Consider the following 11,639-nt stretch of genomic DNA (forward strand, 5'->3'; position numbering starts at 1 on the left):
TCAAGAGGCTGCTGCCTGGGATTTCCTTGTGCCCATTAGCTTCCTCAGGCCCTGTTTCAGGTCTTTGTTTCTCAGGCTGTAGATAAAAGGATTTAGCATGGAGGTCAAGGCTGTGTAGACAATTGTTGCTATGTGGTCCTGGACGGTGTAGGTGGAGAGGGGCTGTAAATAAACATAAAAGATGCTTCCATAAAAGAGTGTTACCACCGTGAGGTGAGAACCGCAAGTGGAGAAGGCTTTGCGTTTCCCAGCCGCTGAGGGGATTCTGAGAACTGTGATGAGGATTCGCATGTAAGAGAAAGTAATGAATAGGAAGGGGGTCACCAAGACAATAGGTCCTTCTGTCATTATCACAATCTCATTGACAAATGTGGAGGAGCAGGACAATTTCATCAGGGGGCTCAGGTCACAGAGAAAGTGGTGGATAACATTGGAGTCACAGAAGGTGAGATGATTCAGCAGAAGTGTGTGTAGTAGAGAATGGATGTGAGTAAATGAGCAGGAAAAGGCCACCAGCAGGACACAGCGGTGATGGCTCATGGTGGTGACATAGTGGAAGGGGTCACAGATGGCCACATAGCGGTCAAAGGCCATGACTGCCAGGAGGAAGCTGTCGGTGTTGCCCAAAGCATAAATAAAATACATCTGAGTCAGACACCCAGCATAGGAGATGGTCTTCTCCGACAGGAAGTTAACTAGCATCCTGGGGATGATGGTTGTTGTGAAGCAAATGTCAGTGAAAGACAGGAAACTCAAGAAGAAATACATGGGGGTCTGGAGTTGGAGGTCACAGTAGATGGCCAAAATGATGAGCAGGTTCCCTGTTAGAGTGACGAGGTATATGATGAGGAACAGAATGAAGAGTGGCTTCTGGTCCTCGGGCCGGGAGGACAGTCCCAGAAGAATGAACTCAGAGACACTGCTGGTTTGGTTGACTCTTTCCATTGACTCCAGTAACAAGAAGCTTTGTTATTTATTATTTATTATTTAACATGCTCCAACTTCAGAACCCAAATCACGAGAACCCATCAAAGCCTTCGTTTCCTCTACTTAATCACAATTAGCTGCTGTGCAGGGACAGTTTATCAACCTCATAGTCCTTGATGTGGTTACTCCCTTTCCAAGTCCATGGGCATCATAAGGTCCTTACACTGAAAGCTGGAGGGACAGAATAAGATTTTTCCTTTAAAAATCATCAGAGATGGACCTCTCTGACTCAAGTTCATTAACTCCTATTCTTTGCAAAGCAGTACTTCTCTGATGGGGACATAACAATAAAAACAAATCCTTGCCTTTGTGTAGCTCACACAAAGGACAATATAAAGTAAGGATAAAACTTGTGAAGAAAATAAAGCAGTATTTAAAGGAATGGTGATGGATGGGAAGTGTGGATGGAGGTGTTTTAGATAGAAAAGTCACAGGATACTCAGTCCCCACCAAAGCAACTTCAGTTGTGTCATTCATCTTTGCACTATCTTGGAAAAAAATAAGGGTCTGCCAAAATTACAGGGCAAATCTAAGAGGAATGTTGAGGCCACTTCAACAAAGTGTGTGTGTGTGTGTTTTCTCCTCCAGCACAGAGTGAGAGGCTCACCCTCCATAGCTCATGGCAATCTATCATGACCAGTCTGTGCAAGTCTCCCCTTTTTGGTGAATTGTTTTCCCTTTCTTTAACCCCCTGTCCTAAATCACATTTTATACAGTGTGGGCATCAATTGTTGAGTATTCAATTCATGCTTTTAAATTCATCTTTTATACACGTATCTAAAAGTATCAATGAGAAACATGTTAATTTTTAAACCATATGTGTTTTTTCAGTCATATCCAGCTACCTGGATGGACCTCCATTTCAAAATGACCCCCATTTCTTGCTACCATAAAAATCTCTGCAATGAGAGATCTGGTATCAGCAAAGTGTTTTAAATCAATTTTTTAGAATCAGCATATTCATCCATACCTGTGAATGGACATACTACATAGGGATTTTCCAATATTTTGAGACATTGGTTATTTATATATTCTTGGTTACCATAAAAATATTTACAGTGAACATAGTTTTATCACCCAAGTGTTTAAAATAATTTCTTTAGGATAGCATATTCTTTCACACATTTTGAACAGGCTTATTACACTGAAATTCTCAAGCATTTAAAAACATCTTATATTACATAATAATTTATATATTAATAATAAAATCATTTAACACTGATATATATTAATATGTTAACTCATATAACAATTAAATGCTGCAATTTCATTAACAAGTAAGTGATGTCATGTATAGCATGGTGACTATAGTTAATAATACTATATTGCATATTTGAAAGTTGCTGAGTTAAAAAAAAAACAAAAAACTTAGATTTTAGTTGTGAGATACTAAACATCTTTAGACCCCAGTCTCCTCCTGAATGATACTGGGCACAGATATTCACATTCTTATGAGGATTTAGTGAGACGATACATTCAAAGCACTTAGAAAGAGATAAGCCTACTGGAGGTGACCTATCTTTCTATGTTGTACAGATGGTAGAATTATTTGAAAATTTGAATATCCATGATTAACTGGCCAAAACAAGGTGGAAAACATTGGCCATGCATGGCTGGGGTGTGTCTACTGTGTGGAGTTGTGGCTGTGCCCTGGACAGGGCGCTGGACTTAATGCAAAAATGGGGGTTGGATTGCCGTCCGTAACCTGTCTGAAAGCTGATGCCTGATGTTTTATGAAAAGCAAGTGAGAGTCCGTGTCTGAAAAGCAGTTTGTCAAATACAGGTCAATTCAAAAATGAGTCCTTTATGAAAGGGCTGCCTAGGGAATGCTGAATACAAAAAATCAGCGGAGATTTGGGTTAATCCATGAAGCTGAGTGGAAGGATCACCCGTGCTGATGACTAGAAAAAAGGGAAGAAGGTTTTGGATCCGAGAATCAGAAAGAACAGGTCTAAAAGCACAAGGTGAGTAGATGAAGCTGAGGATGTAATGGTTTTTTTTTTCTCCTGATAGGGTTTTCCTTCCACCAAAAGATACGGTGTAGATGGCCTAGAGATCAAACTGGATGACGTAAAACCTAAAGCCAGATGGAAGTTTTAGCTGCACCCCTTGACTTCTTAATCTGTGGGATATTTGAAACTCCCAGGGAGGAGATAAGTACTAAACCGAGTAGCCAGCTTCCTGAAGCTCACCTTCATATCCAGAAGCTTTTCTTTCCCTCCCAGTCTCTCCAGGAGCTGATCTGCACATCTGCTAATCAGCTCTGAGTCTGCTCTCAGCCGAAGCTCAGCTCCCTCGTGTTTCTCCCGTGAAATCCTGAGCTGATTAACACGGAGAGAAACAGGAAAGGAGGGAGGAACTAATAGACGACTCTAAAGGGATAGCACAGTCCCCCCTTTGCTGGCCTCAAACCAGTTCCTCTCCCAACATCTTGTCCCCAGCATGCAACTGCTTTTCCCAGCTCCACATCTCAGAAGGCAGCAATGCCCTCAATCAATGGCAAGGACTCTTCACTGTGGAAGCCCAGCCAGCTTCTCATGAGTCTGAGCCCCACTCTGCTGGCCTCTGGGGATCTTGTTAGGGGAGGGAGTTGTGCTGTGAGGACCTCTCAGGGGAGTCTGTCCTGTGATCTCTAGGCAGAGAAAGCAGAAAGGGAATCACAGTTAGCAGAGCTGACTCCAAAGGGGTGAGGAGATCCGAGGCTTCCTGTTTAGATGTTGGGGCTATTTAAAATAAATTAATTAATTAAATAAGCCCAGCCGTTTGAGCGTTGACCTAGGACCCAGGTGATCAGGGTTCGATTCCCGGTCAGGGAACATGCCTGGGTTTCGGGCTCGATCCCCAGTCCACACCCGAGGCAGCCGATCAATGACTCTCTCATCATTGATGTTTCTCTCTCTCCCTCTCCTTTCCTCTCTCTGAAATCAATAAAGATATATTTTAAAAAAATAAAAAATAAAATAAAATAGATGTTGGGGATAATCTCAGAGCCTCTTAATCTCTTAACATCTCTCAAGGGCATGCTTCGGTTTCCCCAACTATAGGCTGGTTATCAAGGGTGGACAGATATTTCTGTGGGTGAATATTTTTATGTTTGGGGATTCTGATGAGGACCAAGGTGTATTCTAGAGTCAGGCGGCACATACGTAAATAAAGGAGGGTGCAGCAATCAGGGGATTTAGTGAGGGTAGATCAATAGTGTGTATGTGTGTGTCCCAGTGTCTGGGGAGGCAGGTGGATTAGACTTCTTTCTAAGTTATGAGTTTAAAGCACATGGTTCAGGCAAAGGCTACTGTCATATTTAGGAAAGGGGTCTTGGGAAAATCATGCATTTTCAGAGTTTAGGCTCAGAGCAGTGTTTTGAGGGTTAAAGTTGAGGAAAGGAGATATTTATTAGAATGCTGGCCTTGCCACTTAGGGGCTTTTAACACATTTCTTAACCTCTATGAGGCTCGGTTTCTTCATCTGAAAAGTGAGGATAACAACTATTCCTGGCACTGAAACCAGACAGAAGGTTTCCCTGTGAATTTCGTAGAGAGTATTGTGTAATCTGGCAAACATCATCCACACGCTCTCACAGGAACACACACTCTTCTGTTGCCCTCAGTGTAAACCACCGTCTCACACCACACATGTGTTTTTTTCCTTAGCCTTGAGTTTAATTTTCAAATGTTAACCTACATGTGAAGCATAAGTACTACAGAGACAGAAAGTCCTGGGTCTGTCCTCCTCCACTTACTATTCATGTGGCCTTCCTTCTTTTCATTCATTCATTCATTCATTCATTCATTCATTCATTCATTCATTCAAACAAATAGTTATTCATTTGTTTCTAACTTTATTGAGATAGAACTGACATATAACATTGTGTAAGTTTGAGGTGTGCCATACAATGATTTGATACATGTATATATTGCAAAATGGTCACCACAATAATGTCAGTTAACACATCTATCCCCTCACATATTACAACTTTCTCTTTGGGGTGAGAACTTTTAAAATCTACCTTCTTAGCAACTTTCAAATATACAATACAGTCTTACAGTTAACTGTAGTCACTACGCTGTAAGTTATGTTACAATGAGCACTTACTCAGTTTATACCTATAAGTTTGCACTTTTGGCCACCTTCACCCAGCTCTCCCATCCCCCACTCCTCGCTCCTGCCAACCACCAATCTACTCTGTTTCTATGAGCTGTCTTTTTTAGATCTCACCTATAAATGAGGTTATATAGTATCTGTCTTCTCTGACTTATTTCACTTATCATGATGCCCTCAAGGTCCATGTATGTTGTTGCACAAGACAGGATTTCCTTCCTTTTTTTGTGGCTGAAATAGATGGATGATAGGTAATGCCACATTTTCTTTACCCATTCATCTTTGTGGTTCCATGTAAATTTTAGGATTGTTTTTTCTATTTCTGTAAAAAATATCATTGGGATATTGAAAGGAATAGCACTGAATCTGTAGATCACTCTGGGTAGTATGGACATTTTAACAGCAGTAGGTCTGCAAATCCACGACCACAGGATACAGTCCCATTTATTTCTGTCTTCTTTGATTTCTTCCTCAATGTCTTCTGGTTTTCAGCAGACATGCCTTTCACCTCTTTGTTAAATTTGTTCCTCAGTACTTTACTGGTTTTGATATTACAGTAAATGGGATTGCTGTGTTATTTACTTTTCAGATAGACTTTTGTTTATATAAAGTTACCCGTTTGAGAGATAAAGGGGTAAAAATAAGTAGCTCTTTTGTGCAAACATATGATCTCCCAGAAGTTACTCTCCTTAGAGAAGTGGGAATGAAGCTGCAGCAGACCAGAGGGACAATGCTAACAGGCTTCACTGACGATGGCGCAAGGTGATGGACTTTAAAGGGATGGACTCTTGAGTCGAACACCAGGAACTAGAATCCTCAGGATAGCATTTACCTCTGACACATCTGTAATCTTACTTAAACAGTAGTAATACTTTCCCCCCGTTTTTTTCATTGCCCCAACAGTTTTATAATTTCTGGTGACTTTTCACTCATAAACATAAAACGGCCCAATCTGGAATAATTTGATCTTCAAAAAGAATAACAACTGTAATGGATTATGACTCAGAGATTAACTGAGAATCTGTGGATCAAAAATGATATAAATAAATTAATTAAAAAACAGCAGACAAGGGGACACTTCCCTCTTACAGAGAACTAGTCCATGTAGAATGACTGATGAAATGAGAAAAATCACCATTTGGCCACCACAATTCCAATCATTGTTTCCAGCAAGAATCAGGTGATTCTTACTAAGTATGATGCCATATACAGTGGTTTAAATTTAAATGAGAAATAGGATGTTTTTATAGCCTCAAAATATCTACTCAAATTCTAGTTACTAATTTCAAAGATAAAAATATTAACTTTACAGTAGAGAAACCTGGCAGACGCACCTTACTCAACTGACCACGGTTAAAATCTCCAGTAATGAGACAAACTGAGAGTGGCGTCCTTACGATGATACGCACTGTGGCGCACCTGCCAAAGGTCTACATCCTGAGTCTCAGACATACGGGCATCTACGCGATAATGACGCAAACGTGGTAAATATTTACTTTTCAGGAATCTGAGTGAAAGGCATATAGGAACTTCTTTGTTTCATTTTTACTTTTCTGTAAGTCTGAAATGATTTCAGAATAAAAATATTTTAGAAGTCTTTTGCCCATAATTACTCTGTAAGAGAGAACAGAATATCCACAGGCATATCACTAAAATTAAAGTTCGCAACCAGGCAGGCAATTATGATCCTCCAAAATATTCTCTTTGTAGCCCTTGTCAGAGACAGATATGACCTGCTGAGCCATGGGCAGGACACAAGAAGGTCATTCTATAAAATGTCACCCCCTCTAGGAAGGCGGGGTTGGGGGAGTAGGCAGGGAGAGATTAATCAAAGAACTTACATACATATAAGCATAACCCATGAACACGGACAATAGTGTGGAGAAAGCCCGGGGGGGGGAGCGGGGTGGAGGGGATCAATGAGGGGGAAAATGGGACATCCGTAATACTTTCAACAATAAAGATAAATTTTTAAAAATATCACCCTCTCTCTTTATTAGAGTTTACAGTCTCTATGATAAAACTGTAAAGGCAATTTGACACCAAGAAAGGAAGCACGTCTGCAGAAGGAAACGAATCGGCATATTTGCCACCCACAAGTTGGCACAAATATGTGTAACCAGAAAGTATTGTCTATACGAATGTATGCTAGGTATTCTCCATTTGTCCCTTCAGGCCCATTCTCCAGCCTTCTCCGTCCTGTTTTGTGTCGGGAGTCTGACCTTCAAGGGCTGCATTAAGTGGGCTCCCTGGCCCTTTGGATTCGGCCAATGGGAAGCACAAGCAAGAGACTGAAAGGCAGGAGAGGGAAGAAGGGGATTTATTCTTCTGTCCTCCCTGTCGGACTATGGAGTGACAGTAGGTGTTCACAGCTCCTGGTTAGGGGTCCTCTCTTACAACTACAAGTTCTGACGGCCACTCCCTCCACTTGCACCTGTCTCCCACCGTTGCTAGCCCTCGCCATCTAAGAGTTTCCCTCAAACTGGCCAACACCTTTCTAAACAAGCCATTATTACAATCTCTTTTTAAAAATACTTTGTCCCAGCTGGAACAACACCCAAGAAGAAAGGAGTCCAGAGCATCCCTGGAATCAGGGACACTGTCCCCTAGGATTCCAGTCCCTCTGGCTCCTGGATGCACAGCTCCCCACAGGGCAGTAAGAAATAGGCCTGTGGTGACTCCTCCCTGACCCAGAAGCTTGGGGACTTTGTTTCAGTTCCCACACTGGTAATTTAAACATTATCTTTTTGCTCACTGCTCTGGAGTTGGTTAGAAAACATGAACATCTGTAGAAGCGCTAAGGCCACGTTTCTCCTTTTCATCTGGGTACTGAGTCTCCTGAAGAGAAGCTGAGGGGATGGGCAAGAGTCTGGAGCAAAAGGGTCTGAACTCACCAATGAGGAGCACAGGTGAGAGAAGCTGGAAATCTGCACTTGGTGATGGATCTGGCTTGTGGGTTTACGTGACTCTGTGTTCCTATGTGTGTGTCTATATATACTGTATATGTTTGTGTACATGTCATTTGGTAATTTCATGTATGTGCATGTGCTATGTATCTGACTCACACCCTAACTCTTTTCCCAAGTTAGACCTAATCTGGGCCCCAGTTTTAGTGCATGTAGACCAAGTTATCACCTCCTGGCGTGTGGTTAGGGACTCCTGATTCATGCCTGTGATCGTGTACACTGGCATCACAGCTGAGCATCAGGAGTGAGATTGTCTCTGCTGCTGGACAGGAAGATGCCTGACCTCATAAGGAACCAAGGTCAGGTCAGAGAGGGCTCTGACCTCTGCTCAGCAGCATGTGCTGATGCATGTGTGAGCTGTGTCTGTGGGTGACACACTTGTGAGAGCAGTAAGGTGTGTTGCTTGGTTTTCTCTGTGTATGTTACCATGTGTGTAACCACATGCCTGGGGTGCTGGTGCTGGTGTAATGACTGTGCCTGTGACTAAATAGGCTTAACTGCCCCATGCTGACTGCCTCCCCAGGAACGGGATGGTCAGAAGGGAGGGAAGCCTGCCTCTCAGGAACAGGAGGGTGTGTGCTGCTTGTTGTGAGTGTGGCTGGATATGCATGTGCGTTACTGGTGCGTGTTTCTTATGAGATTTTTGAATTGTGTGTGGCCTCTCTGTTTTTGGTGGTGTGTGTATACTGTTTGAGTTATGTATCTGTGGTGAGCTGAGTGTTTACCAGGTGTGTCATGAGTCAGGCGTGTTGATGTGCATTGTGAGTGTGTTTATGGGTGAGATAGACAAAGTGTAAACAATTCCCTATTTCTTGGAAAGAATCTGCTATCATTTCATGTACCTGAGTGTGAGTGAGTCACTCAGAATTTTGCAACCCTTTTTTTACTTATACTAAACATCTCTAACAAAATAAACTCAAGGCATCATGCTGTGTGAAGTTATTGGGCAAAATCACCATCAAATAGTGGCGAGACTTTGGGAAAGTTATTAAAAGCTTGGCCTCAGTTTCCAAATCTATAAAATGGAAAGAATTACACTTGTCTTGTGACCCTTACAGAGACCTTGAGTAAACAGTTATTGGATAAGTAAAAGTTAATGTATTTGAGATTGTTACCAGTTGGAAAGTATGTAAGTATAAAAAATGAAATTATCCAGTAGGGGAACCAAGAAAATTTTGGACAACTTTGTGTCCACACATCTCTAAACTAATACATTGTGCCTGACTCCCCTAAGCAACAAAAGGGAAGTTTCCCTGCGTAATGGTTAAGACTATGGGTTCTGATCACACAGACATATTAGGCTGAAGCCTAAGAAGTAGATAATACTTGGTAATTTTTAATTGATAGACAATGGTAATACATATATGTCAGTTATATATATTACATAACACATATTATAGATACAGATATACACATGTGTGTGTGCCATTCTGTCTCTACTGTACGATTGGGTGCCTACAGAATTTGTGTAATTTATGTTTCTATTTCTTAAAAGCTAAAATAGGTGAAAAAAGAGAAATTCTTAGTGCAGCTGTGAAGAGATTTTAAAATCTGGGAATGTAAGGCTGATGTGTGGATTTAATTAGGAAACAGAGGGAAAGTCCTTAGCCAAGTACCCAAATGTTCAAATAAATGTGCAGCACTATTATGTAAAATAGTTTGTGGACTATTCTGGTTTCTGAGCTATTCTGGCATCAAGTGGCTTTAAATGGCCACCCATTTCTAGAGTGTCCCTGAGTTTACATTTGTGGGTGAAGGGGACCTGGAAGGTTCACAGGAGGAGTGTGACAACGCTCCAGCAACACAGCTCAGCACTGGAGTCTCAGTTACTTTAAGGCAGAAACAACTGACAACAGTTTCGGGGCTCATTTTCTATCTGCCGCAGGGAATTATTATGGTTTGGCTCTGGCCTGGTGTAGAAATTATCCCCCCAGGCTCATCAAGACTGAAACTCATAGAAGGGGGGACACTGCTTGTCTTGTCCACTATTGCATCTCAGTCCTTAGTAGAGGTCCCCACACAGGCTCCATGTTCAATAAATCATGGTGAATGACACAGCGAATGCTCTCTTGCTTCTGTGCAATGAGGTCCTGTTGGCTGCTTCTGGGGTGCAAAGAATCCTGGACACAGACAGGGATAGAAGGAAGATGCATATTCACAGGTGTGAGAAATTAATAGGAGTGTAGTTAACATTCATGTTTTCCCTGAAGAATTACAGTGTGAGATGTGATGGTCCTGGTTGTTCTTTATAGGGGTCTGAGATTCTCAAACCTTCTTCATCCCCCGCAGACAGAAGAGCAGCATGAGGCCTGAGAACCAGAGCAGCGTGTCCGAGTTCCTCCTCCTGGGGCTCCCCATCCAGCCAGGGCAGCAGGGCGTGTTCTTCACCCTGTTCCTGGGCATGTACCTGACCACGGTGCTGGGCAACCTGCTCATCATCCTGCTCATCAGGCTGGACTCTCGCCTGCACACGCCCATGTACTTCTTCCTCAGCCACCTGGCCTTCTCTGACATTTCTCTCTCCTCCGTCACTGTCCCAAAGATGCTCAGGAACATGCAGACTCAGCGACAATCCATCTCCTATGTGGGATGCATTACTCAGCTGTACTTTTTCATACTTTTTGCTTCTCTTGACAATTTCCTTCTGGCAGTGATGGCATATGACAGGTACGTGGCCATCTGTCACCCTCTGCACTACACCACCATCTTGAGGGAGGGGCTGTGCACGATGCTGGTGGCTGGCTCCTGGATTCTCTCCTGTGGCAGGGCCCTGTTGCACACCCTCCTCTTGGTGGGACTGTCCTTCTGTGCTGACAATACCATCACCCACTTCTTCTGTGACCTCGCTGCCCTCCTGAAGCTGAGCTGCTCTGACATCTCCCTCAATACGCTGGTCATCTTCACTGAGGGAGGAATGCTTTACGTCCTGCCTTTGGCTATTGTTTTGGGCTCATATATCCGCATAGGGGCCATCATCCTGAGGGTCCCCTCCACTAAGAGACTCTTTAAAGCCTTTTCTACCTGTGGCTCCCACCTCTTTGTGGTGTCTTTATACTACGGGACACTTGCAGGTGTTTATTTTTTCTCCTCTTCCTGGGATTCCAAGGACATAGCTGCTTCGGTCATGTATGCGGTAGTCACCCCCATGCTGAACCCCTTCATCTACAGCCTGAGGAACAGAGATATGAAACAGGCCCTAGAACTGTGTGTCCAAAGGGTTAAGTTCTTTAAGCGGCAACCACTAAATCCTGTTGTTGCAGTCAGGAGCACGGTGAGATAACTTCCTAAAGATATTGTATGGTCAGCAGCTCCCCATATAAAGTTAGTAAGAGTATGAGTTCTGTTGTCATGTATAAGTGCTGTTAATATGTCACCAGGTCCATTTGCCTCCAGGATTGTTAATAATTCTTTATTCCTAATTAATATTTTTTGCTTCACCTGCTCTTATAAGATACAGGCAAAATTCCCTGCAGAACTGTACTTGTGGAAATATTTTTCTCCTTTGCAATATGCCAGCTTTTATGTATCTCTTAGACTACGTTACTGAAACACGCCGACTTAGCATCATGATCTGCTCCTGGTGAACTT

General features: G+C 42.6%; 2 protein-coding genes across 2 annotated transcripts; one reads left to right on the top strand and one right to left on the bottom strand.

Moving 5' to 3' along the window:
• LOC107535548 (olfactory receptor 1L8-like) lies at window positions 1–945 on the bottom strand. Its single transcript, XM_016211054.2, has one exon. The coding sequence runs from the start codon at window positions 943–945 to the stop codon at window positions 1–3; it is 945 nt and encodes a 314-aa protein (XP_016066540.2).
• Window positions 946–10,353: 9,408 nt separating this feature from the next.
• On the top strand, window positions 10,354–11,331 carry LOC107535549 (olfactory receptor 1J4-like). The gene has a single exon (XM_016211055.2). It carries the CDS (start codon window positions 10,354–10,356, stop codon window positions 11,329–11,331), a length of 978 nt encoding a protein of 325 aa, XP_016066541.2.
• The last annotated feature ends 308 nt before the right edge of the window (window positions 11,332–11,639 follow it).

This window comes from Miniopterus natalensis, chromosome 12 (genome assembly GCF_054644295.1).
Source record: "Miniopterus natalensis isolate mMinNat1 chromosome 12, mMinNat1.hap1, whole genome shotgun sequence".
In the NCBI taxonomy this organism is placed as follows: domain Eukaryota; kingdom Metazoa; phylum Chordata; class Mammalia; order Chiroptera; family Miniopteridae; genus Miniopterus; species Miniopterus natalensis.

Excerpts from the sequence above, each read along its gene's own strand:
- LOC107535549 (XM_016211055.2), top strand. The coding sequence starts at position 10,354 with ATGAGGCCTGAGAACCAGAGCAGCGTGTCCGAGTTCCTCCTCCTGGGG.
- LOC107535548 (XM_016211054.2), bottom strand. The coding sequence starts at position 945 with ATGGAAAGAGTCAACCAAACCAGCAGTGTCTCTGAGTTCATTCTTCTG.